Source organism: Pyrus communis, chromosome 12 (assembly GCF_963583255.1).
Source record: "Pyrus communis chromosome 12, drPyrComm1.1, whole genome shotgun sequence".
NCBI lineage: Eukaryota > Viridiplantae > Streptophyta > Magnoliopsida > Rosales > Rosaceae > Pyrus > Pyrus communis.
In genome coordinates, this window is record NC_084814.1 from 25,425,188 (window position 1) to 25,452,611 (window position 27,424).

Below are 27,424 nucleotides of genomic sequence, written 5' to 3' on the forward strand. Positions count from 1 at the left end.
AAAAAAATTAATTTCACACATCAAAAAGAAATTCAGGCCAAAAAAATTACAAAATGTAATCCACACGCCAAATAGGCCGGTCCATTAGTTTGACATAACTTCTCATTTTGAATTGTTCGTTGTCTATTATTTTAGTGATTCGGTAAAAATTTCTATTAAATAAAAACTGAGATAACAACAATATTCTCAATTTAATAGACAATGGGCCAAACTGATTTGATAAAGTAGATGGTATCTTTGTCATTCTCCTCATTTAATGGAGATTTTCATTGAATGATCAAAATGATTGACAGGACAAACTCATAATTAATTCTATTGATTTTAATTTTCAGGGACGAAAATGAAAATTTATGCCAATTTCAGGAAACTATTTAAGCTAAAAAAACTTTTTTTTTTTTTAAAACAATTACGTTAGTAGGTTAAATTGTTAAATTTTATGATAAGAAAAATCGGTGAAATCAAACTTTCACTAAGTTACATAAGTATTATTGTTTTTTTGTTATTACTGTAAAACGGCATCTGTATTTCAAATTATTAATTTCAATTAAATCTCTTATTTTTTTAATTTTCATTTTTTTTTTTCTCTCTAAACCGTCACCACCAAAGTTCCTCACTTTGACAAAACCCTTACCTTTTACCAGTTACCATCATCATCTTCTTCTTCCCCGAACGCTCCAAACTTCATTAACACACACACACTCTCTCTCACAACAAAATCCAGAAGAAAAAAATCTCGAGAGTAAATGTCAGCTGCTTCAAAACTCATGCGTTTTGGGACCTCACTCTTCCACGCTCCCACAAGAACTCTCTCTCCTCCTACCCCTTCACTTCTCTCTCTGAAGCCCTTCGCCGCCGGACTGCGCTTCCCCCGGTACGCCACCTCTTCGGATGCAATTGAAAGTATTGACACCGTCCCAGCCAACAGCACAGAAGCGCCGCCGCCGCACCACCCCTGGCCCGAGTGGGTGGCCTTCGTCGACAGCTTGAAGGCCAAGGGGTACTTCACCGGAACGCCGCCGAAGGAGAGCGATGTTTACACGGATATAAATGAAGTAAAGGAGGCGTCTTTCAGCTTTGCTCGTGACCGATATGATGTTTTCAAGTAAGGTTCTTTGATTTGGGGTTTTGCTCTGTTTGTTGCCGAGAAAATGTTATTGCCTGTTTGGTTGCCAAGAAAATGTTGGAATACAAAGATGTGAATTTTGCGTATTTATTTGTGCTAATTGGCAAGGAATTGGAAATTATGCCTTGAGATGTATGGATTTAAAATGCAGCTTTATGACCATAGGTTTCCCCGAAAACAATGAGGAAATCCTTAGAATGTAGGAATATCGTGGTTTTTGCATTTTCGGGTTGTGAGACTTTGACGGCCGCGGAGCTGTTTTGTGAGAGTTGGGAAGTTAGTTATGTGATATGGATGAATCAAAAGCTTCTCTGCAGCAATGCGAAGAAGATTCCGATAACATAATTCATATTTTGATCGAGTTGTATCGAGTTATTATTGAACATTCCGTAATATTTGATTTTTGTGCAGATCGTTATCTATGGAAGATATTCAAGTAGTTGTGGAGGGTGGATGTCCCAATCTTTTCCGGAAAGCTGTGAATTCAGCAAAAAGATTGAGATTCCATTTGAGACTAGATGAAGGAGAGGTAGGTAATCACTCTCATTTACCCGATTTATGTCTTACAATTGTAGATGAAAGTGCGGACATACACATAAAAACTCTTTTACAACATGATGATAGAATACATACACACACACACACATATATGTGTGTGTGTGTGTGTGTATTATATCCTATTAATTTATATTATCCATCACTTTTCTTTTCAATGTTTCCATAGGAATTTCTTTGTGCAAACCTGAGAATTGTTCATTGTGATCTGGATGGTTCTTACAGGTTTGCAGTGGTTGTAATCTCCGAGGTTCCTGCGATAGAGCTTATGTGATTCTTAAGGAATCTGAAGCAGCAGCACGTACAGTGGATATAGTGCGAATACTATTGTTTTATGCTCTGGATCCCGTTGTTTTTTATGAGGGAGAGAAACCGCCTGGTAGAGAGCTTCTAGAAACATCTGCAAGGAAGCTGCTTTCTGAGTTGCTTCAACTCAGCGAAACGGCTGTTGACCCATCACTTCCAAAGCCTGCTGCCAAAGCTATTGAGAAGAAGAAAAATTATCCAAGTTTCATTGGTGATGAACTATCTCAAGATGTTGAAATGAAGAGAGGAGATTGGATGTGTCCCAAGTAAGTCGCACCAAGTTATTGTGGTCATCTCGTACCTTGTATGGCTTTATGACTTGATCGGAGGAGGTTATCTCCTCAAGTTAGGAGGCTTTTTCCTTGTTTTGTTTGTTGTGACAGATGACTATAGTAATGCTCCATGTGCATGCGTGTGTGGTTTTACGGCGGTAACACTATGTCAGTGACATATATCCGTCTCCTTTCCTGTGAATTTTGTGAAATATCCACAGTTGGAGCTTGTATACTTTAATTCGGGAATGATTGTTATTGCAGTTAGTACCGTACTAGTTTCATGATTTGCTATTGTTATCTTGTTGCAGGTGCAATTTTATGAACTTTGCTAAAAATTTAAGATGCCTACAATGTAAAGAAGATGGCCCAAGAAAAGCTGATGCGGGTGATCTCGAAATCGAAATGAAAAAGAGTGACTGGATCTGCACTGAGTAAGCCACTTCTTTTGCATGGGTGCTTAATGTTGCTGTTACCAGTTTTTTACGGTATTATGATTCATGTTCCGAGTTTCACGTATCTAAGGTTGCGTTTTGTTACAGATGCAGTTTCATGAACTTCTCTAGAAATATACGCTGCCTAAAGTGCAAAGCTGAAGGGCCAAAAAGAGTCGGTACAGTTGCAGTTGAAATGAAGAAAGGAGACTGGACTTGCCCAAAGTAAGTATTCCTTTTGTCCTGACAACCAACATAGTTCAGCAACTCTAAATTATTTAAACTGAGTGTGCTAATTATTTTCCTAAGTTCTATTTGATCACTTAGCTTACGCTCTTCAGGTGTGCATTCATGAATTTCGCAAGCAATAGGAAGTGTTTGCGTTGTCAAGATCCCCGGCCCAAGAAAAATCCTGCAGACTGGGACTGCCCCTCGTAAGCATCTCTTCCTCTTTCTTTGTTTGTGTGTGTGTGAGGTGTCGTTTAGATTTAATATTAATGTTAACTGGATATTTACAAGATGATTTTGTATGCAGATGTGATTTCATGAATTATGGTAGAAACGCAGTTTGCCTGAAGTGCAACTGTAAACGCCCTCAAGAAGAAACTACTGAGTACGAGGAGCAGATGTGGAGGCGTCCACGCTAGTGTCTTGTTAATAGGAACAAAGGCATTGTTTTCAATGAAGATATGTGCGTGACATGCTTACGGTAAACATTGAGCACTTCATAACATATCAGGCTAGTGACTACATAGATGGCAGAGTGGTTCTCGTGAACTGTCTGCGGTTTTAGCTTATACACTGCCAAGGACAGGAACCGTTTGTGACCAATGATTTTATAGTTTCTATGGGAAGGTGTTCTCTTTAAGGTTTTCTACTCTCATTAGATGAAAAAACAACAGTTTCTGGCTTCTTGTGTTATTTTTTCTTATCCCCGGAAAGACTCCCATGTCCGGAAACCCATAAAAGGAGAGCATGCGGTGAATCGCGACCAGATACTCTTTGGTAAAGATGGAAGTTGAAGACTAACAGGAGGGAGTCATCAAGCAGCAATTCGGAGAAGTAATCCTCGACGAGCTCTTCGACTTGTATAGTAAGAAACTTGAAGAACAACCCTTTATGATCTATGACATGCTGTTGTTTTGGTATTTGATTTGATTAATTTAGCAAGAGTTAGGGCTGGTTGGTATTGTTGTGCTTTGATAAAAAACTGTTTCTGCTATGCTGTGAGAATAAGCTTAGTATTGCTGCTTCATGTTTTCAGCTTTTTTTTCATCCAAAACTATGAAAATAAGCTGTTTTTAAGTGTTTACCAAACATCTTTTTGAGCTCAGCTTTTTTTGATACCCACTTTTTATAAAATCACCTTAGTACCAAACCAGTACTTAGGCAAATCATCTACAATTTATGCATTGACAAGTTAAGTAATAACACGCTGCATTTTGTTTGACTGTGGGCAAATATAACCACATAATGTCTACATTTTGTTTGACTTTGGGCAAATATAACCAAATATAACAAAATAATGACTTTGGGCATTATTTTGTTTGACTTTGGGCAAATATAACCAAATATAACAAAATAATGACTTTGGGCATTATTTTGTTTGACTTTGGGCAAATGTAACCAAATATAACAAAATAATGAATTTGGGCATTATTTTGTTTGACTTTGTTTGACATGTCGACATAGAACAAAATAATGACTACATTTTGTTTGACTTTGGGCAAATATAACCACATACTGTCTACATTTTTCCCTTTTAACTTGCATGATGGGTCACTAATGACATGCTGCAGCTCGCTCTATTGGGTGGTTTGTTGATATTTATATATCATTCATGGTGGTAGTTTGATTTAGCGGCACTCAGTTTTCACTTTGTAAAGTAAATTTGAGTTCAAATTTGATGAACAGTAGTTGTTTGTAATAAAATATTATTAATTTACGTGTCCTTGTTAAAAGATGCGATTAGGAGACAGATAATCTGGGCAAAAGGAATAGAGAAAGACTTAGGAAGACTTGAAAACACTCTAAGAAAAGACATCAAGTACTTGGAGCTAACGAGAGACTCAACATAAAACTGAGCGCAATGACATTTTAGAATTCATACGGACAATCCCACTTGCTACGGCTACAAATTAAATATATTTTTTGCAGCTCCATGATCATCATTTTACTCCATTAGTGGCTCCATTTGCATTAAAAAACTAATTAACTCACACCCACGACAAATATTTCGTATTTCGAACGAAATAAATATCAGTAGCCACCTCAAAGGAAGAGGATCGATTAATCCAAACATAAAACCAGAGAGAGAGAGAGAGAGAGAGAGAGAGAGAGAGAGAGAGAGAGATGGCAAAATCGGTGGCATTTACAGTGAACGGTGGAGACAGCCTCTACAGTTACAGCAAAAACTCAACTTTTCAGGTGTGTAACGTCACTCTCAATTATATGGCACGACAGTGATCCCAACCGGATCTCCCTCACCAAGTTTTAAGGATCGAAATCCTTGAAATTTGATCTAACGACTGTAATTATTATCACTTTTAGAAGGGTAGTTCAGATCTCCGAATCCTTAGGATTTGATAGGGTGAGATCCGGCTGGGATCTTTGTCCATATAGCACAACGTTATATCACGAAATTTTTTTTTGGGCTGTTTGAAAGTGTTTTGTGAATTATAAGAACTTTTGGGAATAAGCACATGAGGGACGATTCATTGTAAAAATCACTTAAAAGAGAGTTTTAACGAAATACTTACATATATGTTCATTTTTAACGAAAAATCACATTTTTACCTTTTTTTTTTTTTTTTTTTTTGGATACTATTCACTACATTTATCTTCGGTGCTTCTCCTGGAAAGTGTTCATTTTTATTTTTTTGGGTGCCATTCACTACCCCTTTTATCTCACGTGCTTGTCTGGAAAGTGATTCCGGTTCTCCAGAATCACTTCCAAACGGGTTCTTCTCTCTCAAGAGTTTTTAAGCCGAAGCTTCTCTTTTGTGCAGAGAAAAGCCATAGATGCTGCTAAGGAACTGATCAACGAAGCAGTTTTCGAACTTCTACACATCGAAAGCTTCTCGTCTTCAAACGCATTTCGAGTTACGGATTTAGGCTGCTCTGTCGGGCCTAACACTTTCCTGGCAGTGCAAAACATAGTCGATGCTCTGGAACAAAAGTACCAAAGCCAAGGACACAATTCTCAGCTCCTTGAGTTGCAAGTTTTCTTCAACGATCACGCCTCCAACGATTTCAACGAGCTCTTCCGATCTCTGCCTGCAGACAGGCGATACTACGCTACAGGCGTGCCGGGTTCTTTTCATTCTCGCTTGTTCCCCAAGGACTTTCTTCACTTTGTTTACTCTTCGTATGCTCTCCAGTGTCTTTCTAAAGTGCCAGAAGAAGTGGCGGACATCAACTCGCCTGCTTGGAACAAAGGGAGGATTTATTACTCGAATTCGGAAGACCAAGTCGTTAAGGCATATGAAGCTCAGTATGCCAAGGACATGGCGTGCTTGCTAAATGCCAGAGCACAAGAGATTGTTTGTGGAGGGTTGATGGCATTTGTCGTCCCAGGCCGCCCCAATGGAGTCCCTCATACACAAGTTTTCGGCAACAAGGTGGCAGAACTCATCGGATCCTGCCTCATGGACATGGCCAACAAGGTAAAAAAAATTCAGCTTCATAGATTTGCATCCCTGAGCACTAACTAAATGTAGAGGTACATGTTTTCACCAACTGTTTAGTCAACTGTTAACTAGTGACGTGACAGAGCGGAAACCACCCCCAAACCCCAAGGCCATTTTGGGAGTGGGTCTTAGGCTGTCACGTCAACAGTTAATGGTTAACCTGATAGTCAACCTAACAGAAGGTGTCAAATGTCAAAATGGTGGGGTTCAATCCGAAAAAATTGGAACCTCGGGATGCAATTTGAAACTGACTACAAACCTCGACGGTTCAAGCTGTGATCGTATGGTGTAAATAAGATAAATATACGCGGCTTAAGCTGGTATAACTGAGAACCTGTTTTATTTTCCTGAGTAGGGTGTCATCTCTGAAGAGAAACTGGACTCCTTCAATATACCGCTGTATATGGCTTCGCTCGATGAAGTGGAAGCGATTGTGAAAGCTAATGGATGTTTCAGCATAGAAAGAATGGAAAACTTGACTCAGGAACAACCACAGGCCAACGTAATTGCATCTGCTTTGAGATCCGGAATGGAGGGAATGTTTCGGGAGCATTTTGGAGATGAGATTCTGGATGAGCTTTTTGATTCGCTTAGCAAGAAACTCGAAGAATCCTCCTCCGTCCTCAAACCACTGACATCAATTAGCTTGTTTGTTTTGCTCAAACGCACAGCAAACTGATCGCAACACAGCAGCTTTCTCTACTTGATCAGTGGAACTTGTGATTTGAAGATTTGAAGCCTCTCGGTAGCTTGACAATGTAAAATATTAAGTACCACATGTGTTTTATTCCCTGAGTGAAATATGAATAATGTTTTCCCCCTGTTTCGTTGCTTCTTTGAAAGTACTTGTACTCGCGAATGCTTCTGTTAGAAGTGCTTTTATTTTAAACATGTTGAAAGCCAATGATGCTTCTTGAAAAGAAAAAAAGCGTTTTTATGAGCCAAGAAGGCTTCTAAGTTTTTTTATGCCAAACAAAGTTAGAAAGATCTTACCCTTGCAAAAAATGACAAGTCTTTTCTAAAAGGCTTTCGCCTCTACTTTCGTTTCTTACTTCAATATAAAGAGGGCTTTTCAGTGGCACCTAGCCGAACGAAATAAGATTATTACGACATAACCAGTTCGGTAAATATATGACCGAAATACTTGATATACGGCTAATGATCCCGAAGGCAACACAATGATTTATTTATAAAGAAAACTAATAAAAATAAATTAAAAATTTTAAATTTTAATGATAAATACAAAATAAAAAGTAAAGAAAATAATATTAAAATGTAGTTTTTCACTAAAATATACGGTGCCGAAATTTTTAGGAAACTTTTGGTAAAAATTTTCTATTTATATATTAAAAACCTCCCTTTTCCCTCCATAGAAACCCTAGAAGCAGCAGGAGCTCTCTACACTCTACTCGCTCTCTAGGCTAACAGAAATACTCACACAGAGATGCCGCGTGGTGGTGGTAACTACTATAACTTCACGAAGATCAGGGACGCCATTGATTCGGTCGGCGCCAAGGTCAACGTTATCGGCGTCGTCCTCGAGTGCGGCTTCCCCCGCCGATCCAGAGGCACCGGTAAATCTTCTTCCTTCAGTCAAATTTATCAAATTTATGTAATGTGCTTACAACTATATTGGTATATATGTGTAGATATATGTATGTATGTCATATGTGTATATGTGTTATGTGTGTGTGTGTGTGTGTATTTGTGGTGGCGATGATGAAACAAAGGCCGGACTTACGGCTGCTTCCGGCAAGGTCGGTAGTAGATTGATGAGACTCTTAACGAAAAGGTGTTGTTTGCTGAGCCGCCTGTTACCTTTGTTCCATTTCTCTGGGTCTTCAAAATATTTTTGTGTTTTTTTTTTTTTGTTAAATTAATTATTTTTTGTTCTGCTTTTGGATGCAAATTTTTCTTCTCTGTTTATTATTTATGTATTGGTGTGAATCTTTTGCAGATTGGTTTGTTTCGGTGCGTATAATCGACGAGACGCATCAGGATCCTGGGTTATTAGTTAACATTTTTACAGATAGGAGTGAGTGTCCTCGCATTTTATCTGTTGGAGACATAATCCAGTTCCAACGCATCATGGTATATCTTGAGCTTAACTTCGTTTAGTTTTCTTTCCGGGGATTCTTCAATTGCTGATTTCTCAAGCAAATGTTGCCGCTTTCCTTTTCCCCGTTAAATCATGTTTTCTCTGTTATCATAATGTTACCTATTATCTGTTATAAAAACGGATAATGTTTTGGACCATCATTTACTCCATTTTGTTAAAGGCATGAAACGTTCTGTACAAATCAAGGGCTCCTCTGGCCTTGACAGACATTACATTACGAAGTATGATCGTATTTGACTTGGGCATGCTACCTTGTGCAGATTAAACGTCATGTAGATAAAGTAAATGCTGTTTTTTCCAAGAAGTTCTCTACCTTTGCTATTTATTACGGAAGTGATGCTAGAAGTTTAAGTCCTTATCATGCTTCCAAAACATTTCGCGAGAGAGACCATGACAAGAACTTTTTGATAGACTTGAGAAGATGGTTGAAGAATTTCCATTTTCATGAAGGTATACTTAAAAGTACTTTGTTTCAGATAGCGACACAACGGCATTTAATTATGTATAAGTTTAACTCGTTCACAGGATATATTACAATGTTGTGGTTATTGATGAAAGACTATGGATATGATTCTTATGTGCTGCATGGATTATGGTTGTGAAAATGGTAGTTGACGATAGTTCCACCTGGATTAGGTTTTTGTGAAGATAGCTTGCTCACGCGTAAGTTTTCGTGAAATGGCATTATTTGAGCAAAGGGTTTATGTTTTTGCTCTGGTTTTTGAGGCAAAAGTATATAGTAATCCTAAGTCCTTTTCACATATCCGCTTGAATGGTTTGTGAAGAGCAAGCACCATACTGTTATGAATCTAGAGTGCTGCCAAATACTTTGTACAAATTATCGGACTCCCTGGATGATAGATTTGTAGCAACTTTCTGACCTAACTGTATATATTAGAAAAGATAGGAACTTTCTTTTGCTTGGTAGATAGAGGTATATCATAAGCCTGCCTTATTTATTTTTTCATCTTATCTTTACTAGAAATGTATATGGTTTGTAGGTGCAAATTATTTCTCATTCATCAGAGAAATGAAAGGAGGTGAAGATTTTAATTTGGTTTGTAAAGTAAGTAAACCATTTTTGTTAAATTTGTGTGAACTGGTTAAATGAATACAGCAGATTTCTTTTTCTTTTTAAAGGATAATCAGCTGTACCAAGAATGGGATTATGCCATATACTGAGTACAACATAACTTTTTTCCTTGCGTTCTATCTCAAGATAATTCATATCCACGAGGGTGCTGGAAATGAATGGATGGCCTTTGTTTGGGATGGAACCGATGCTCCACCAGCTAATATTCTTCAAAAGTGAGTTGATAGCTGTTAATGTTTATTTTTTCTTATATATCATCATAAAGTTATGGGGTACTTTGCAATTGCACCCCGTCTTGTCAGACAAAACCAAAACGAGTCCTTTCCTTTTGTCTTCGAAAATAAGAAGGGGGTTATTTTCCTTTCATTGAATTAGGTTGAAGTTATATAAAGTGATTGAGCCCTTCAACATACTTCCCACGATATTCTGTTCTCGATTTTTTGTTGGTGTTTTTTCTCATGGAGAATAGTGAACTTCCTAAATTGCAACCCATGTATGGTTTATGACATTAGCGCATCACCTTACTGGACCGTGCCTATATAATTATATATATATGTTTGTTAGTTGTGAAAGCTAATTTAGGTTTATCTATATGGTAACTGTATTGTATATTTATCTGAGAAATATTAAATACCGCTAAATATGAACCACAGGTTAGAAGATGAAACGAAGCACCCACTTCCCCTACATCTAGAACCATTTCCTTTGCCACGCGATACCTTATGCAGCTTTCCTGCAGTTGGAACTGTCTTAAGAGTGATATCTCAGGACCTTGAGAATGACAACCTTCGCCTGCTAAAAACTGGGGAGTGGGTGAAGGTTGTAAATTTGCTATGTGAGGTGCATGCAGGATTATGGCGTTGTGTTTTGACACCCTTTACGAAGCTTCGATATACACCAAAAGAGGACCGTCTCAAACTTGAGCGGAAAAGGTTGTAACTTTTGGAAAGCATTTAATCATCATGCATTGCGTCATTATGTTGCATAACTCGCTAAATCTCTAATGCGATATCCCTTTGCATATTTTTTATGGATCAGGATATTTAATGAACGATTAGCCCAAAGTCCAGAAAATTTAATGCAGATGCCATTTGGGGGCTTTCCGTCTCCTCAAGTCACAGGTACTGCACTGTTTTTTTTCTTGTGATGAATTCATCTTCGATTTCTTATTCATTCGCTTCTCTCTTTCAACTCCTAAAAATCGGTCTATCTCTTTTGAAATTCACTTATGATGTTTATTTCCCTCAGAGGTTGATGATAGTGACGACGACCATGCAATATTTCTTACCTTAATGGATGTTGTCGCAAGTTCAGAGGTATCCTACCTGTTTCACGCAGCTCTTAATTTGTGCCTCTGCTTTCTTGTTCAGATGCCTATTTATGCTTCTTTTTTTCACTGTTTTATAGATGTTTATTGACTGTATGTATTCCATACTGTGTAGCTTCCAGCTAGATTCAAGTGTGTAGTTCGAGTCATAGCAGCTTCCCCGTGGCAGGCTGCGGACTTCCTCTTTCCTGCTGGGATTGACAGAATTAAGCTGACTCTGGAGGACTCAACCGCTAGAATTCATGCTTTTTTGTATGCAGAAGATGGGGTAAGAATTCGATTTCATCACTAACTTGTATTCGGACAGACTGTAATCCATCTTTTCGCCACGACATTTTCTTCTACTGATCATCGTTGTCATTTACGATATAGGTGAAATTTTTCGATGGCCAGTCCTCTGTCGAGGCATTGGAGATCAAACGCAATGCCTTGTTAGGAGTGAGAGTAAACAACGATGGGGTGCAAGACGACCCTCGTAGAAACCCCCCTTGGGTACAAGTTTGGCTAAAATCCGAAACTGACCAACAAGGAAATCTGCACTACCGGATTTTCAGCACCAAAGTGGTGGCGGCCTGAATCGCTAAACCGCTTGCATGGTTGGAGACGCATGCTGGAAGCAGCTTTTGGGAACTTTTGTATATTCTGTCAAGCAGCTTTTGTATATGATGCAGCTCGGTGTATGTTTTCGTGTATATTAATATATCACCACACATTTCACAGTTCAAGAACAATAAGATTTTCAGTGCAAACATTCAGCTAAGTTTCTCGGGGACTAATGCAATCTAATGAGGTTAAACATGGTTTCGAACATGCAAGGCAAACGCACCACCTTCCATTCCTACGTGCTCAAATCTCTATATGGTACAATTTGTCCCAAAACATCGAAGGCTTATCGCCAAATCAATTTACCGAGCATTGGATACCTGTACATTGTATTCTAAATGTAAAGATTTGTTCATAAACGATGGAAGAGCCGCGTCGTTCTTGGAAGACTACTGTTGCCAACTAAACTACATGGGTGCAGGTGCAACATGCTCATTTGGGTGGTGCTGTGCGGCAATCACATTCGGGGCAGCAACAGCATGCCTGCGTTGTCGCTCACGTAGATATAGGACAGTAAGAAGACAAACAAAAAGAGTTAATATTGTCGCGTTTCCTTCTTCAAGTAGCACGGTATCAATCCATTCTTCAACCTTGGGATAGACTTCAGGCAATGAATCGATTATATGTACCTACATACGGACCCAAAACCAGAAAAAAACACAAATGAATGAAGATTCCGAAAATGAAAAAAACCCGGAGACAAAGCTTTATAATCCAAAGCAAGCTCATGCTTATCACCTTGATGAATCAAAGGACGATGCCCATTTAACTCCAAATAGGTGTTGCATAGCAGAGATTGACTATTTCAGTGTTTAGACTTAATTCATATGAAATAACATAACGATTTCAAACATTCTGAAGAATTTTTTGTAGGAGTACGATTTATGAATCTGAAAAGTTTTCCACGTTTTTAGAAAAAATTAGAACTGGCAGATAGCAGTATAAATGGCACTAAAAAGAACCTAGGTCCAAGCCATAACAAAAATGCCTGCACCTTCAGAATCTTAAAATTATTCGACTGAAAATTGCAAGATAGCACTGATTAGTGATTGACCACAACTATTACATGAGAAGGCAGTAAGGAAAGTAAAACAAAAAGAACTTACCAGGAAACCGTTGGCATAATTTTTTCGTATCCATAAGCTTGCGAGGGCTAGCGTGACGGGCAACTTTGCTGCGGAATCAATCTCTAGGGCTTGATCATAGTAACGCTTTGCAAGATGAAGATCCAAAGGCAACCCATGTCCATGCTCATGCATGTAACCAAGGTTAAACATGGCTTGGGCATTAGACTGGGACCTGGCATGTTTGTAAGCCTCTGCCGCTCGTTCATAATCCTTCTCAGTACCCTAATAAAGAAAGAAGGAAAAAAAAATAGTCAAGGCGAGATCAAGCTGCATTACTCAAAAGATACATCCCGAAGCTAGAGCAGTAACAAACGTGTTTCAGCATGAGATACCTACCTGACCATAGTAATATGCATCCCCAATCAGCAAAGCAGCGTGTTCATTACCCTGCTCGGATGCTTGCCACCATAAGGAATGTGCCCGCTGATGCCTTTCTGCATCAGTGCACAAACCGGATTCGCCTACGCACATGCTTCGCTCCCCATATTTGTCAAGAATCCATGCAGCGTTACTCTGTGCTACCTCATAGCCTAACTCGGCCATCCTTGAATACAAGAAAAATGCCTTGCCCACGTCCCCTTTTAAGTATGATTCAAGTGCCCATCGAGACAAGGAACTCCATGGTCCCCTTTCTGCAACTAATTTGTATAATGCAGTGGCCTAAAACAAATTGAATCTTAATCAGGAATCGGAATTAATTAGTGCATACATGCATTGGTGCATCTTTAACATCACTTACTTAGAATTAAATAGCAAAGTAACTTTTTTCATTTCAACAAATACAAACCAATTAATCGTCACAAAATCTAGATTATCTTGCATATTCTGTTTTCTTAATGCCGAATAGAAAAGTGAGATGGTATGTAAACTAAACAAACAGAAAATACAGCGAGTTTACCCGTGGAAGATTTTTCTTAAGCCCGACTCCAGTATGAAACATCTTCCCTAGCTGGTAGAATGCCTTAGGTTGACCAGCATTAGCAGCAAATATAAAGTATTGACATGCAAGTTTAACATCTCTCTTTACCCCAATTCCTTTGAGATACATTACTCCTAGGTTATAGTGACCACCACCGTCTTGATTATCAGCAGCCCTTTCAAAATACTCCTTGGCCTGCAACAAAAAGGAGTCGTTTTAACATAAGAATCCACCTATCAACGTATCAGAACGAACCCAACATTGGAAAAATGGTCTCGAAAGTTATTACAACTAACAATGTGGGATTTCATTCGCAGGGATCACTATTGAAAATGTGTACAAAATATAGAAGCACATAAAGCTTTAAGATACACACAGAGATAGAACCGAGGAGCATTCTTACTTTAGTGTAGTTCTTCTTCTCGACCCCATATCCTTTAACATACAAATACCCCATTCCGTTGTAGGCCGAAAAATGATCCTGTTTGGCTGCAAGTGTAAGCCACTCCAGAGCCTTGGTGTAATTCCTCTCAACGCCGGCTCCTCTAGCATAAATCTCTCCGAGGAGCTCCATAGCCCGAGGCTCTCCCTTCTCCAATGCCTTCAGAAACCACGACAATGCCTTGGCATGGTCGCGGCGCAACCCTCTCAGCCCGAAATAGTAAAACAGGCCGACCTTATACATTGCCGCGGAGTTTCCCTTCTGAGCTTGGTATTCCAAAATCTGAAAGTCCTCGTCTTCTTCGCCGCGGCTCTTCCTCAACGCATCCTTGTTCTCCTCCGCTCCGCTGTGGATCCTCACTGCCTCGATCACCGGCGAGTCCCTCGAAATCAGGAAGCTATTCACAGCTGCATCGGCCAATTCCGAGTACAATTTCACAGCTTTATCAAACATCTGCAAAACCAAACAAAAATCCGAACAGAAAACAACAAAATTAATCCTCCAATTTGCTCCTTTTAACTCCGCAACCAAACAGAGATCGATCGAACAAATTCGAAAGAGATTCCGTACATCTTGCCTGAAGTAAGTATACGCGAGGGCCATCTTCGACTGCATGTTGCCGCCCTCGGCGGCGAAGTAATGGTACGTGAAAGCCTTGGCCTTGCTCTGCTTTCTCATCTGCCCCGTACCGTACAGAAACCCCAACACAGACCGCGCGTGGGGGACGCCGCGGGAAGCCGAGTCCTCGATCTCCGAAACGGCCTCGTCCACGAGGGCAGTGTCTCCGGAGCTGACGGACTTGATTAATTTGGAGACGGTGGAGTAGTATCCGTCGTCGGGGTGGGTGGCCGGGTCGGGCTTGAAGGGGTCGGGTTCGAATATTGGGCGCCAGGAGCCTGGGTCGAGCTCCTCCTCGGACTGCGCGGCGGCGGATTCGCCGAACTCGTCCCAGTCGGGGGAGTCATTTGGAGCTGAGTCGGCGGCGGGCGGCGAGTCGTCGGGCGAGGCGGGGGTGTTTAGGAGGTCGTCTTGTGTCAGGACGAGGATGAAGGGACGGGCGGAGAGAGAGAGGGGGTAGAGAGAGAAAATCAGGAGAGAGAAGAGGAGCCTTCGAGCTGCAAAAGTCATTGCGGTTGCCAAATGCTAACAGACTTCTGGAGACGATGAAGAAGAAGAAGACGAATAGGAATTTGTCGAGAGCGGAAGGGTATTATTGGGATAAAACGAAAGTTAGTTTTGTATACTTGCCACGTAGCTTTTTGTCATTTGGCGAATCATATTTTGCCACGTACCATATTTCCGACTTTGGCCAATCATATTCTGCCACCTAATCAGACATACAATTGTGTCACGTGTATTGGATGTAGACGAGTATTAGCGAGTATGTAGTTTCGCCGCGCCATAGCTGCTGACTTGCAGAGAGCTCCTCCCGCCACCTGCTCTGCGGCGTCGTTTACAATGTCGATAGAGCTCAAGCTTTCTCGGATCAATCGTGTCTATCGCCCTACTGTAACTTCTCTCTCTTCTGTAACTGCTCTCTCTTTCTCTCTCTACTGTACCTGCTTTCTCTCTCCTCAGCAACTCCTCTTTCTCTCTCTCTCTCTCTCTCATCTGTAATTTCAGGAACTTATTGAGGGTAAAATCGTAGTAAAGTCGTCTTCTTCAATCTCCCACTACGGAATTCGCCTCGCCGTCAACGGATCCGTCAACATGCAGGTTCCAAATTTTCCCTCCGCTTAGTTTCCGATCAAATTAATGGAAAATTAAAAATTAAAAAAAAAAAAAAAACTTTTTTTTATAGGTTCGTGGAGGATCTGCAGGAGTTATCGAGTCTTTGGTTGGTGTTGCCAAGCCTATTTCCATTGTGTGAGTCAAGATTTTATTGTTTTCTTTTCGGATTTTTTTTGCCAACTGAATCATTGTAATTGGCATATAATGTATGGAGACTTGAAGTTAACGGAAGACTTGGCGCAAAACTGAGGCTAGTGGCGTTCTAGGATTCATACAGCCGATTCCACTTAGTTGGATGAGGCGATTGTTGCTTTAAAATTACAAAAATTGGTTTATTTTCTGAGCTAGGCATGTTTTAATTGTACAGTTTGAGGTGCATTGTTGAAATTTTGATGAAAATAATCCTATGTTGTTTCAAATTATGTAGAGATTTCCATAGATTGAACTCGAAGTTTGATTGTTTGCGAAGCATTTGTCCGCTTTGGCTCGGATGAAGCTTTCTTTGTTCTGCAACTGATTTGGTTTTCTTTCTCTTTGAAGCAGGAATAAAATTATTGAGGTTAGACCTTCTGGGAAGATTGCTTCTGGCACATCAGAGGTATCTATGAAAGCAAGTCAATTTAACTGTGCTTTTGAATTCCGAACAGCCTGTCATATTTCAAATCTGAATGGTACTGCCAGTGAAAAGTTATCGTCCTCAAAAATCAAAGATTCTAACCGTGTACAAGTCTTTTGTGATTGCCAAATGTTGCAAGATTTGCAGATGCACCTGTAGAGGACTAGATTTCGTGATTTGAAATTGTCCGTGTGCTGGATAAGCGTTTTATGATCCCTTATTCCTGAAACAGTTTTATTTTTAAGTGCTTAATGCTTACTTATGTGTCTTTTATCTGTCTCCTTTCTCTTTTTTTGGTAGTACTTTTGGTCTTGACTCAGTTGCCCCCTTTCTTTCTGTTTTAGTACAAGTAAATTTGTCTACCATCGCTCCTTTCACATTTCGAGTTACTGTATAAATCCTGATGTGCATTCAAAGCTACTTTGATCTTCATAAAGCTTGTATATTTTCTTTTTTATTAGTTGTATGCAAATTCCTGTTTTGTCATTTGCAAATTACGTTCATATTTCTGGCAGATTCCATTTTCCATCAATATCAAGCAGCCAGGAGAAAAGAACCTGGAAAGGTTCTATGAGACCTTCCATGGAGGAAATATTAACATTCAGGTGCTGTTTTCTATTATCTTCAAAAATATCAATTCCGAAATCCCACCTTGGTAATGGTCTTTTCTTTTCGCTCCATATTTTTCTGAAACCTGATGATTTATAAATTGTTCCACAGTATTTACTAACCGTAGATATATCGAGAGGCTACCTGCACAAATCATTATCTACAACAATGGAGTTCATAGTTGAAAGTGATAAAGGTAAGTTTCAAACATTTACTATTTGGTTTTTTAATTTTTATTTGTAATTTCATATCAACACTTTGATTGAAGTTACTGTTTTGGTTATATTTTGGTTTTTAGCTGATCTTCTCGAGCGACCAGTTTCTCCGGAGATGGTTATCTTTTACCTTACTCAGGATACTCAAAGACATCCGCTGCTTCCTGAACTAAGGTCAGGTTGGCTTCTCACTTTGCATTATGTGATATTCTTTTGCTTTCTAGTTAGCGTTTTTAAAACATTGAAGTATTGTTTTCACTTTTAATGGTAAAATTCACTTTCTTTTGCACGCATATGAAAAGAATTTACCACATAAAAACTAGCTGCGTTGCATTTTCTAATTTATGGAGCTTGTTACCATACTTATGAGAGGCATTGCTGAATAGGTGGATTCCGCGTTATTGGGAAAATGTCTACCCAATGTTCGCTATCAGATCCCATTGTTGGTGAACTAACAGTCGAAGCATCTGCAGTTCCGATATCTTCCATTGACTTGCACTTGCTTCGTGTAGAGTCAATCCTTCTCGGAGAGAGAATTGTAACTGAACAATCTTTGGTTCAGACTACACAGGCATGCATTCACATCTTGTTAGCGTATCTAATTCAATTTACTTCTTGTTAACAATTTTTTTGGGGCTTCCTCTTCCTCTATCAGATAGCAGATGGAGATGTCTGTCGTAGTATGACTATGCCCATTTACGTTATACTTCCTCGTCTTTTGACTTGTCCTACCGTCTTAGCAGGGTGAGTTCCAAACTAGATGATTCGCTCCTCAATTTTTCTCTATCGTAATTGTCAGAGGTCACCAAACTCAAAACCTTCGTCCGCTCTTTGTGCAGTCCATTTTCAATAGAATTTAAAGTTGCCGTGGTCGTAACCTTTCAGTCGAACATAGCGAAAATGCCATCAAAATCCGATCCTACAACTCCCAGGCTATGGGTAAGCAATCAAGCATCACTTCAGCTTTTTATAAATTCTGGTATATATTGTTCCATCTAATTTTTTCTGTTGATTCGTTTCTTTTCATTCTTAATTTCAGCTTGCAATGGAAACGTTACCGCTTGAACTTGTTCGAACACGGTGAGAGGGGCGTGGAAAAAGAAGGCTAGTAGGCTCTACGAGCAATCAAACACATTTACAGCCAGAACTGAGCTGCTTGTTGCCGACCCTTGAGCTTGGTCGCCTTTCATCAGCCGCCTCATGTTCGGCCTATCTTGTTATAGGACGTCTTGTGTGTTCTCGGTTATAAGTGAGATGTTCAAGAATGATTACATGTTCTATGAATCTAAGCTTGGGCTGTAAGCTATTGATTTATAATAAATAGCAACATTTAAGAACGAAATGTATACATAAATGTTTAAACGAATATTTCCATGGCCGGAAAAAATGCAGATTCCGGTGCATTTCATTGCCAAGAAAAGAAAGTCATTCACAAAATGGACAGGGGGAACAACCTCTTAAACTCTTAACGCAAACAGAAGCATCTCGCCATTTATTATTACTCATCATCGATGAGTACTACACTTCACTCAACTGAAAACTCAAACAACATGGTGTGGCTGTACCTCTCACCGGGTTGAACAACAATGGACGGGAAGTTTGGTGTGTTAATTGCATTTGGGAACCCCTGCGTCTCCAAACAGAGCCCGGAATGCTTTCCATAGACTGCGCCTCCTTTGCCGACAACCCCATTGACATAATTCGCAGTGTAAAACTGCATCCCAGGGGCATTGCTCCATAGGTTAAGGACCCTCAAGCTGGATGGGTCCCTCACTCTCGCAGCATGTTTCAGGCCTTCTTTCTCTTCCCCACAGTCGAGCACATAGTTGTGGTCATACCCTAAACCGACCTCATGGATGGACTCACCGACCCTCTTCTCGGTAGTGAAATCAAAGGGGGTGCCTTTAACTGGTTTGATTTCACCTGTTGGGACTGTGTTTTCATCCACAGGGGTAATATGGTTTGCCCAAATTTGAATTGCATGGTCAAGTATATTGCCCGAGTTATGGCCAGCTAAGTTCCAGTAGGTGTGCTGAGCTAAACTAACCGGGGTGGGCTTGTTCTCAGGCACTGCTTCCATGTCAAGTCTCATTGTCGTGCTTGAAGTAAGTGTATAAGTTGCAGTCAGAGAAAGATTCCCGGGGTAACCTTCCTCACCGTCATGACTCTGATACTTAAAAGTGATGGACGGGTTATCGCCCTTTTTAAGTTCTGCTACCTCCCATATCTGCTGATCATACCCCTTGTGACCACCTAATAAGACAGCAGGATGAATTCAGTGCGACAAAACACAACAATTACTGATACGACTACTAAAACAAAAAGAACGTCTGTTTGGTGAAAAACGAAGACATTGGAATTGAGACCTAACGCGTGGGGATTGCAGACACAATATACACAAAACAGTTATGATCTAATAACAACCATCCGATTTCTTCATAAAAAAACTCCATATATCCATTATGTGTAACTTAGTGAGATGACAAAATTCAAAATTCGTTCATGTCTCGATGAAATTCAGTAGCAAATTTAGGCTAATCGAAAAGTAGTAAAAATAAAATCCGATAGTACCAATTCCATACCATGGAGACTGTTTGGAGGTCTGTTGACAGGCAAGGAGTACTCCGTTCCATTGAGCGTAAACTTCCCATCTTTGATTCTATTAGCAACCCGACCCACAATGGAGCCAAAGTAAGGAGCAACTCCCTTCTGATCACACATGACGAAAACAAAAACATTAGAACAATCTCATCATTCCCATTCCAAATGCATAGATCCAACATCTAAATCCCAGCACACATCAAATACATTCATAACCAATGTTTGTCATATAAAAGTGTGAAAAACCAAAACAAACAAACAAATTGCACCATAAAACCGTACAATTAACATCAAATCTCCAAAATTCCTCGTTTCGATTCAACAATTCCATAACTTTTAACAAATAATTTCCCAGATTTTATCATGAAAACAGCTGATCAATGCATTAGATCTACAGACAAAGAACCAATTTTTGCATGATATCTCAACCAACATGATCAAAAAGCAAAAGGGTTCTCAGAAAAAGTGAAAGAATTTACCACATAGGGATCCACGGAGTCGAATCCAAGAACAACATCAGCCAATTTTCCTGCAAAATCCACCAACCAACAATCCAAACAAACACCAGCAGCATTTTTCAGATGATCAAAACATCAACAACAAAGCCTTATCCACTAAGTGGGGCCGGCGTATACAAATCTTAGAACGTTCGGTTTTGCGTCAGGTCTTCCATTACCTTAAATATTTTCAGATGATCAAAAACACATAAAATGTTGACAGATTGAACAAATAAGCTGGAATTCCAAACAGAAGATTAATGGGAAGACAGGAAAGAAATCTGATCGAATAGAAAGATACCGTCTTTGCCGGGAACAGACAAGGAGGTGATGGTGCAGCCGAGGTTTGTGATGAGGGCGCGCATGCTCCCATTGTTTAGTTCGAAGATTTCTGGTTTCTGGTTCGCATCCGCCATTGTTGTCGTTGTTGGTGTTCCTCTGATCGGGTGAGAGAGAGAGAGAGGGATGCTGAGGTTTTTGGATTCTGACGATTGTCAGTGTTTGTACGGGTTTTGAGTTGTTGAGTGTGACGTCATCTGTCCCAGATGCTGTCGTTTTGTTTCCTAGTTTATCCTGAACTCCATAACTTCTCTCCTGAATCCTGATCCCGGTGTCTTTGAACCACTTATCCTCCCTCAGTCCAAGTCACGCGCCAGCACGTGACAATTGCACCTTGGTGGGGCCCATTGTGGTTTTTTAATTATTAATTAATTGTTTTTTATTTATTTATTAACCACATAAACACAAATGTAGATTCGTATGTGCCACGTCATCACTTAACGGTTAAGTTAACAGATTTTCTAATATAATGTATAATATTGAAATAAAATGATAGTAAATGTATAAAATTGAAATATTTTAAAGATGTTATATAAGATTGTAATTTCATCCAAACTGAAGTGGGTAAAATATAATTTACCAAAAAAAAAAAAAAAGTCTAATTCACGACACAACAGTAGTTCAATTACTTATAAGCACGAGGAAAATAACTTCTAAGCACATGTAGGTTCCATATGGACAACACCAATCGAGTGACGTGGAGCAATGTGTGGCCATTGACTTAATACATGGGACAACCTACTCTAACATCACGAAAAAGGTGAACCAATTGGTAATGTGAAGAGTAGCTCAATTTCTTATAAGCACATGTAAGGTTACTCATTTTTTTAATATGGGATTTCATACTCTCAAGAATATGAATGACAAGTTCGACTCTGAATTGCCAATGACCTATTGTGAGGTTTCGTCCAACTCCGAGACTTGAAAACCATTGAAACAAAAATGTATATCAAATAATGTTGCATTTGGGACGATGTCACCTTGGCGTCCTCATTACGCCCAAGTCCCCGTCGAGTTTGGGGCCTTCATTGGGCCGAGAATGGAGGGATTCATTTGGGGTTTCTGAAAACATTCTTAAAAAACTTGGGCTCCCACGAAATCGGGCTTTAACCCACAGAGAGAGGGGAGAGAGAGAGAGAGAGATCCCTCCCTGCTCCTCCTCCTCCTCCTCCGCTTCCTCCTCTAGTCCTCCGCCTCCTCCTCTAGCCCTCCGCCTCCAGTTAGTCTGAGGTTTGCATAGGACTGGCACAGAGAGAGAGAGAGAGACTGCAAAGTGCAAAAGCGCGCACACAGAGTCACGGAGAATGTGACGTCACTCAGTAGACTCACTAACTCCCCCAAATTTAAAAACCCAACGATTCTGTTCATCCTACACACATTTCTCTCGTTCCGCCCAATCCTTCGCCGAAGACGACGTCGTTTGCCTCCTGAAGTTGCAGTAGCCCAGCTCTCTGCAGGTATGGCTGTTCATTTTCGATAAATTCTCATCTGGGTTTTTGTTTAATGGCGATGATAATTTCGTTCGTTCAACTTTGGAGTTTAATCTTTTGTTTAATTCGTTCAAATTGTAAGTAGAATTTGTAAGAATTGGTTTTACATTCGGTGAATTTGTTATTTGATATTATAGAATTCAGCAGAATTGCGTCAATTTGATGTCTATTTGAATGTATAATTCCTGTTTGTGATGCTTCAGCTGGTGAGGTCTACACCTTAGATTCTGGGTTTCTGTAGTTTTCGAGTTTGATGAAGTTTTCGGACAACTTTCGCGGTTTGCTGCATAGATGATTTGCTACCCTGTTTGTGATTGTGTAATTTTGGTTTGGCACTAGCTAGTACTTTAGAGCCTGTTTGGTATCTTATTTGAAATTTTTTATCATTTCTCAAAACATTTCTTAAGAACATTTCTTGAAAACAATTTTCTTTAAGACTCAAAAACTTGATTGGTTTGCGATTTAAAATTTTTAAATCTTACAACTTAAAGTAGACAAAAAGATCTTAACGGAGAGGGAGAAAGAGGAGAGAGGAGGAAAGAAAGTAAGAAATGATTTAAGGAAAGAGAAAGAAGAGAGAGGATATGATGAGATAGAGAGAAAGATGAGTGAGAGATAGAACCGAGAGAATGAAGAGAGCGGATTGGAGGAGAGATGAAAAAGGTAAAAAAAGAGGACAGGGAAAGAAGAAAAGAGAGAGATAGATTTGGAGTGAGAGGGGAGGAAGGAGAGAAAAGAAAGGAGTGAGTTTAAGTTTAAAACTCACTTTTTATGTTTTTAAAGAATAGACTATATTTTTGAGTTAGTCTTGAGTTCAGTTTTTGAAAATAGTCCTACCAAACAGGCCCTTATTCTCCTCTCTTTATTGGATGCTGATATTTTCGTGCTTTTGATGCTCTTGTAGTAACGCGAATGAAGTACACATTTCGTGTACTACCATTTCTTAGAACCTTATTTCTGTGTGGGTGTGGATGCACGCGTGTGCTTCTCTTATGAATACGAGTGTAGCAATGAAAATGACCGTAACTAGGGAAGAGCGTTTAGAAAAGATTGATGCAGGTGACTCCCTCATCGGTTGAAATGAAGGTTCACGTCAGTTGAGGGTTGAGTTGGGTGTAAACTATTCAAGTTTTTGAGAGTGCGCAGTAATTTATCCATTTCTTCACTTTTTGTGTTTAGAGGTTTTTCTCTTAGTCTTTGCTTCCAGACTTTTCTGTTTCATACCCTTTATCTTCTTGTTTTTTCGTGTGTGTTGAATTGTCAAGTCGTGTTATAGTCACAGCATAGTTCAAAGATGGTCCTTCTCCGTGTATAAATCACTGTACTTGGTTTTTCCGGTGGTTCATAAATTTTCTTGTTTAAGTTGATTCACTAAAGTATCAATTTCACAAATGCTTATGAGGAAACAACTCCCCTGTGAATGATGGGGTTTGACAGTTGACACTCTTTCTTGTTCATATATGAATTTTTCGTTTAGAAAATAATGTATTTCGATATAATATAGCTGGCAAGAGTTGTTAAACGGTACTTTCACATTGTTGTATTCTCTTCCAACATAGAATCTGTTCCTTTTGTTTTATATTTCTTTATGTTTGACCTCCATCCATATACTTGCTGATATTCGAGGCATACGTTTCTGTGCAAAGGTTAGTTGGTAATGGAGAGCTCTGAAGATGAAAAGGATGCAGTCTATGAGAATTATATACCAAAAGAGCTCAGTCATGATTTATCATCTACTGGTGCAAAGTTTATAGATGAAGTCCTTAATGGTCAAAATGAACGCTGTTTAGAAAACTTTCGCATGGATAAGCACGTCTTCTACAAGTTGTGTGATATTTTGCAAGGAAAAGGCCTTCTGCGTCACACAAATCGAATCAAGATTGAAGAGCAACTGGCCATGTTCTTGTTCATAATTGGTCATAATCTACGGACTCGAGCTGTTCAAGAGTTATTCCGTTATTCAGGAGAAACCATCAGTCGTCATTTCAACAATGTCTTGAACGCAGTAATGGCAATTTCGTTAGGTTTCTTTCAGCCTCCAGGATCTGATGTTCCTCCCAAAATTTCAGAAGATCCTAGATTCTATCCATATTTTAAGGTAATCCCACAGTAACTAAGTGTGATTTGTATCTCGTTTCTATGTGATTTACAATTCGAAATTTTTATCCTATAGGATTGTGTGGGAGCAGTTGATGGCATACACCTCCCAGTGATGGTGGGCGTAGATGAGCAAGGACCTTTCCGCGACAAGAATGGCTTACTTTCACAAAATGTTCTGGCTGCTTGCTCATTTGATCTCAAGTTCCTTTATGTCTTGGCTGGTTGGGAAGGCTCTGCATCAGATTTGCAAGTTTTGAATTCTGCTCTCACAAGACGAAACAAATTGCAGATGCCAGAAGGTATTGCTAACCCGACTTGGACTATTGAACACCCAGTTAACATAGAAAACTACGTTTTCTTTTTAATATGATAGTCATTAAGAAAGTATTCAACTGTCTAAATTCATGCAGTTTAAATAGATTTTCGGATTATATTTAGCTATTAGACGATCATTTCTAGAAATAAATGTACTGTCAAAAATATATATGAATTGGAAAATGCTGGTTCTTATGTACGCAATACATGGTGGTCTATTTGTTTGGAAAAATATAGAAATGATCTTATTCTGTCAATACTTTGACAACTACTGTTGAATCTTACTAGCACTATTGGGTTCAAAACTTGTAACAGGTAAATACTACCTTGTGGACAACAAGTATGCAAACATGCCTGGCTTCATTGCTCCATATCCTGGTATACCTTATCACTCGATGGAGTTTCCTAGTGGTTATCATCCTCAAGATGCGAAAGAGCTATTTAATCAGCGACACTCATTGTTACGAAATGCATCTGAACGCACTTTTGGGGCTTTAAAAGAACGCTTCCCTATAGTGATGTCAGCTCCTCCGTACCCATTGCAAACACAAGTCAAGTTGGTTGTGGCAGCGTGTGCCCTACACAATTTCATCCACGAGGAGAAACCAGATGACTGGATCTTTAAAACGTATGAAAAGGACACCATACTGCAAATGGAGGAACCAGTTCCCCCATTAGCGGTGCTTGAGCCACCAATCATGCATTTTGAGGCCTCTGGTTTTGACACAGAAGAACTTGAATTCAGTTCGCAGATGCGGGATTCGATTGCAAGTGAAATGTGGGATGACTATATCCATGATTTATCTCCCATGTAGATCAGATTGATTGTGGTCATAGTTTCAAGCCAGGCTTGGCAAATTTTTTCCGGGTTCGAGTCTCAACAACCAGACGAAGGTTTCGTTGATGTACATTACTTTTGTTTATAGAAAAGAAACATATTGGTAGGGTTTGTAGAAAAAGCATTCATTTGGAGGGGGTTGATGCTGCTGGCTTTTCCACCACCTTACTTCCAACAGCTGAACTCCAAAAGAATGATGCAGGAAACTTTGAAGATTGGGATTGCATGTGTGGTAGGGAATACATTTTGTGACAAAGAAAGCAATTGTTAAAAGTGGTTCATGTACAATTCCATGTAAAACTGGCTGGTTTAAGCAGTGGATTTGATCATTTTTCTGGTACTATTATCTTCACTTTTTTGTCTGCTCGCCTATTGTTTTATTTTGACTTTTTAAATATTATTTCGGGTGTTGTTAGCGTACCTCGTAGCCTTATATGCATGAGAATGTAAAAGTTAAAAGAGTCTCACGTTAATAAAAGAAGAAACCTTGCAAACGCTTATAAGTAAGTTGAATTATTTCTCATATTGCCGATTGATTTTATAGTTAAACCTCAACTCTCTTCATAGTATCAGAGTAGGTTGGCCCACGTGTGAAGCTCAATGGCCACACGTGTCCATCGTCACTTAATTTGAATTGTCCACGCGTTTGACTTGAAAATTTTTCACACTAAAGGAGTGTGTGAGGATGCAAAAGTTCACGTTGCTTCGAGAGCAATGTGATACTGTAGATTTTCCAATTTTTTATTATTTGCTTAGATAAACAAAAGTAATGCCTGTTTAATGTGGCATTTCCAGGTTTCCTTTACTGCAGTACAGGTGTTATCACTTATCAGAGACCAAATCATGACGACCATCAGATCATGCACGCCGGTGAGGGGCCAAGGCCAGCGAGTTCACCAGTGGTCGCGGAGAGATCCTACACTGGATACACTCAAGATTTTGTCCAGATAAGTTGCTATTTTTCTCTTGTATCCATTTTATACTTCGCAATCGATAAGAGATATTACCGAGTAATTGCCGATATTATCCCCTTTCTCTATTTCGTCCAAATGAGTGTGGGTATCATAGAGGATTAGGATTCTCTCTCTCTCTCTCGTTTCATCCTCTTCCATCTTCTTCTCTCACATTCTTTATTTTATTTTTCTCTTTTTATAAAAAAATTAATATAAGATGTTGACATGATTTAATCGTGAGAGTTCAAATAAGAAAAAAAAATAAAAAATCCTACTTCATCCATAGCCTGGGCCCTCTCGTATTCTTTGTGCCATTATTTAGGACATGCCCTTGTGCCGGTCCCTTAAATAGGAGGCTACATAGGGATGCATCATTGTTAGGTCACTAGGTCGTGGGTCCAAAACCGGTGAAACCACCAAGTAAAATTCCTTTCTCCTCTGGGACGTGAAGATACGGGCACTCCGTTCTGCAATTCTCAACAGTATCAGTGTATCACAGCTGCACATGGGAAAGGATTAGTCGCACTCAGGGAAGCGTACGCCAGCTCAATGATGTGTACCCAAAAGAATAATTAGTCGCTAATTAGGTTCTCTGTAATCGCTTATACAATCTAAATCAATCCAGTAATTCATCGATGTGGGCTCGGGGCACTCCAACACAATCATAAGACAAAAACTCGGGCAGAGGGGCCAACCACATCATCTATAAGGCACATGTTACCAAAATAAGGTATTTCCATTTTCCACTATTTTGATCCGACTCGACCTCACATTGTTAATGAAAATTCTCTTAATTAAGCAGCTCTATTAAATGTCTTATGTAGTTGACACATGAATTGTGGCCCCCAAGTATAGTTGTGCATCCTCAACCAATATTTTCATTCTCTCTATTTGGGGTAGGATTAGGGCTCCAAATGGACCATTCTAAAGGAATATGATCATCATGTCCGAATTCCTTCCATCTGAATCCTCCTAATCCTTCAATCGTGTATGTTCTATTTAACATCAATTAGCCAAGAATTAATTTAACTTTGTCTACTTTTTCATTCCATATTATTCTCCCTTCTCACTCTATATCTGACTTTCTTCTCTCTCAATTTGAATGACTTGG

At 39.5% G+C, this 27,424-nt stretch overlaps 7 protein-coding genes and 1 non-coding gene across 10 annotated transcripts; 6 read left to right on the top strand and 2 right to left on the bottom strand.

The window, feature by feature from the left end:
• Positions 1-619: 619 nt before the first annotated feature.
• Positions 620-4,034, top strand: LOC137711429 (zinc finger protein VAR3, chloroplastic). The gene is made up of 7 exons (XM_068450672.1): positions 620-1,102; positions 1,535-1,652; positions 1,904-2,250; positions 2,568-2,690; positions 2,799-2,915; positions 3,032-3,124; positions 3,226-4,034. Exons 1-7 carry the CDS (start codon positions 744-746, stop codon positions 3,335-3,337), a joined length of 1,269 nt encoding a protein of 422 aa, XP_068306773.1. The 5' UTR covers positions 620-743; the 3' UTR covers positions 3,338-4,034.
• Positions 4,035-5,042: 1,008 nt separating this feature from the next.
• Positions 5,043-7,059, top strand: LOC137709785 (loganic acid O-methyltransferase-like). The gene is made up of 3 exons (XM_068448769.1): positions 5,043-5,117; positions 5,699-6,355; positions 6,735-7,059. Exons 1-3 carry the CDS (start codon positions 5,043-5,045, stop codon positions 7,056-7,058), a joined length of 1,056 nt encoding a protein of 351 aa, XP_068304870.1. The 3' UTR covers position 7,059.
• Positions 7,060-7,745: 686 nt separating this feature from the next.
• Positions 7,746-11,648, top strand: LOC137710582 (protection of telomeres protein 1a-like). The gene is made up of 10 exons (XM_068449647.1): positions 7,746-7,953; positions 8,337-8,470; positions 8,759-8,948; positions 9,500-9,564; positions 9,718-9,806; positions 10,245-10,523; positions 10,630-10,712; positions 10,840-10,907; positions 11,034-11,186; positions 11,291-11,648. Exons 1-10 carry the CDS (start codon positions 7,824-7,826, stop codon positions 11,492-11,494), a joined length of 1,395 nt encoding a protein of 464 aa, XP_068305748.1. The 5' UTR covers positions 7,746-7,823; the 3' UTR covers positions 11,495-11,648.
• On the top strand, positions 8,091-8,190 carry LOC137711802 (small nucleolar RNA snoR113). Its single transcript, XR_011065147.1, has one exon. It is a non-coding gene; the product is annotated as a small nucleolar RNA snoR113 (small nucleolar RNA).
• An 80-nt stretch (positions 11,649-11,728) lies between the features above and the next one.
• LOC137710581 (ERAD-associated E3 ubiquitin-protein ligase component HRD3A-like) lies at positions 11,729-15,176 on the bottom strand. The gene is made up of 6 exons (XM_068449646.1): positions 14,580-15,176; positions 13,971-14,462; positions 13,547-13,762; positions 12,985-13,308; positions 12,628-12,870; positions 11,729-12,150 (listed from the first exon to the last, which is right to left on the bottom strand). The coding sequence occupies exons 1-6, from the start codon at positions 15,135-15,137 to the stop codon at positions 11,929-11,931; spliced, it is 2,055 nt and encodes a 684-aa protein (XP_068305747.1). The 5' UTR covers positions 15,138-15,176; the 3' UTR covers positions 11,729-11,928.
• Positions 15,177-15,387: 211 nt separating this feature from the next.
• On the top strand, positions 15,388-18,590 carry LOC137710585 (uncharacterized). 2 transcript variants are annotated; one of them, XM_068449650.1, is made up of 11 exons: positions 15,388-15,518; positions 15,633-15,725; positions 15,811-15,875; positions 16,281-16,338; positions 16,872-16,961; positions 17,077-17,161; positions 17,264-17,359; positions 17,567-17,751; positions 17,836-17,924; positions 18,020-18,119; positions 18,220-18,590. In XM_068449650.1, the coding sequence occupies exons 1-11, from the start codon at positions 15,468-15,470 to the stop codon at positions 18,262-18,264; spliced, it is 957 nt and encodes a 318-aa protein (XP_068305751.1). In that variant the 5' UTR covers positions 15,388-15,467; the 3' UTR covers positions 18,265-18,590. The 2 variants fall into 2 exon arrangements, with proteins under 2 accessions (XP_068305751.1, XP_068305752.1); XM_068449651.1 differs by having other exon boundaries at positions 16,284-16,338.
• Positions 18,487-20,883, bottom strand: LOC137710583 (uncharacterized). Its single transcript, XM_068449649.1, has 4 exons — positions 20,580-20,883; positions 20,261-20,310; positions 19,763-19,889; positions 18,487-19,433 (listed from the first exon to the last, which is right to left on the bottom strand). The coding sequence occupies exons 1-4, from the start codon at positions 20,692-20,694 to the stop codon at positions 18,706-18,708; spliced, it is 1,020 nt and encodes a 339-aa protein (XP_068305750.1). The 5' UTR covers positions 20,695-20,883; the 3' UTR covers positions 18,487-18,705.
• Positions 20,884-21,716: 833 nt separating this feature from the next.
• On the top strand, positions 21,717-25,700 carry LOC137711246 (uncharacterized). 2 transcript variants are annotated; one of them, XM_068450475.1, is made up of 4 exons: positions 21,717-22,074; positions 23,754-24,205; positions 24,281-24,506; positions 24,838-25,700. In XM_068450475.1, exons 2-4 carry the CDS (start codon positions 23,765-23,767, stop codon positions 25,335-25,337), a joined length of 1,167 nt encoding a protein of 388 aa, XP_068306576.1. In that variant the 5' UTR covers positions 21,717-22,074; positions 23,754-23,764; the 3' UTR covers positions 25,338-25,700. The 2 variants fall into 2 exon arrangements, with proteins under 2 accessions (XP_068306576.1, XP_068306577.1); XM_068450476.1 differs by having other exon boundaries at positions 23,759-24,205.
• The last annotated feature ends 1,724 nt before the right edge of the window (positions 25,701-27,424 follow it).

Coding starts and splice junctions, on each gene's coding strand:
- LOC137710585 (XM_068449650.1), top strand. CDS start 15,468: ATGTCGATAGAGCTCAAGCTTTCTCGGATCAATCGTGTCTATCGCCCT. Junction 15,876..16,280: donor GCCAAGCCTATTTCCATTGT/GTGAGTCAAGAT, acceptor TTCTCTTTGAAG/CAGGAATAAAATTATTGAGG. Junction 17,162..17,263: donor CATAGTTGAAAGTGATAAAG/GTAAGTTTCAAA, acceptor TTTGGTTTTTAG/CTGATCTTCTCGAGCGACCA.
- LOC137711429 (XM_068450672.1), top strand. CDS start 744: ATGTCAGCTGCTTCAAAACTCATGCGTTTTGGGACCTCACTCTTCCAC. Junction 2,916..3,031: donor GGAGACTGGACTTGCCCAAA/GTAAGTATTCCT, acceptor TACGCTCTTCAG/GTGTGCATTCATGAATTTCG. Junction 3,125..3,225: donor GCAGACTGGGACTGCCCCTC/GTAAGCATCTCT, acceptor TTTTGTATGCAG/ATGTGATTTCATGAATTATG.
- LOC137710581 (XM_068449646.1), bottom strand. CDS start 15,137: ATGACTTTTGCAGCTCGAAGGCTCCTCTTCTCTCTCCTGATTTTCTCT. Junction 14,463..14,579: donor ATACTTACTTCAGGCAAGAT/GTACGGAATCTC, acceptor TTGGTTTTGCAG/ATGTTTGATAAAGCTGTGAA. Junction 12,871..12,984: donor ATGCATATTACTATGGTCAG/GTAGGTATCTCA, acceptor TTTCTTTATTAG/GGTACTGAGAAGGATTATGA.
- LOC137711246 (XM_068450475.1), top strand. CDS start 23,765: ATGGAGAGCTCTGAAGATGAAAAGGATGCAGTCTATGAGAATTATATA. Junction 24,206..24,280: donor GATTCTATCCATATTTTAAG/GTAATCCCACAG, acceptor TTTATCCTATAG/GATTGTGTGGGAGCAGTTGA. Junction 24,507..24,837: donor CAAATTGCAGATGCCAGAAG/GTATTGCTAACC, acceptor AACTTGTAACAG/GTAAATACTACCTTGTGGAC.
- LOC137710583 (XM_068449649.1), bottom strand. CDS start 20,694: ATGGCGGATGCGAACCAGAAACCAGAAATCTTCGAACTAAACAATGGG. Junction 19,890..20,260: donor ACTCCGTGGATCCCTATGTG/GTAAATTCTTTC, acceptor ATGTGTGATCAG/AAGGGAGTTGCTCCTTACTT. Junction 19,434..19,762: donor ACCTCCAAACAGTCTCCATG/GTATGGAATTGG, acceptor CTGTCTTATTAG/GTGGTCACAAGGGGTATGAT.
- LOC137710582 (XM_068449647.1), top strand. CDS start 7,824: ATGCCGCGTGGTGGTGGTAACTACTATAACTTCACGAAGATCAGGGAC. Junction 7,954..8,336: donor CCGCCGATCCAGAGGCACCG/GTAAATCTTCTT, acceptor AATCTTTTGCAG/ATTGGTTTGTTTCGGTGCGT. Junction 11,187..11,290: donor TTTTGTATGCAGAAGATGGG/GTAAGAATTCGA, acceptor TTTACGATATAG/GTGAAATTTTTCGATGGCCA.
- LOC137709785 (XM_068448769.1), top strand. CDS start 5,043: ATGGCAAAATCGGTGGCATTTACAGTGAACGGTGGAGACAGCCTCTAC. Junction 5,118..5,698: donor GCAAAAACTCAACTTTTCAG/GTGTGTAACGTC, acceptor TCTTTTGTGCAG/AGAAAAGCCATAGATGCTGC. Junction 6,356..6,734: donor TCATGGACATGGCCAACAAG/GTAAAAAAAATT, acceptor TTTCCTGAGTAG/GGTGTCATCTCTGAAGAGAA.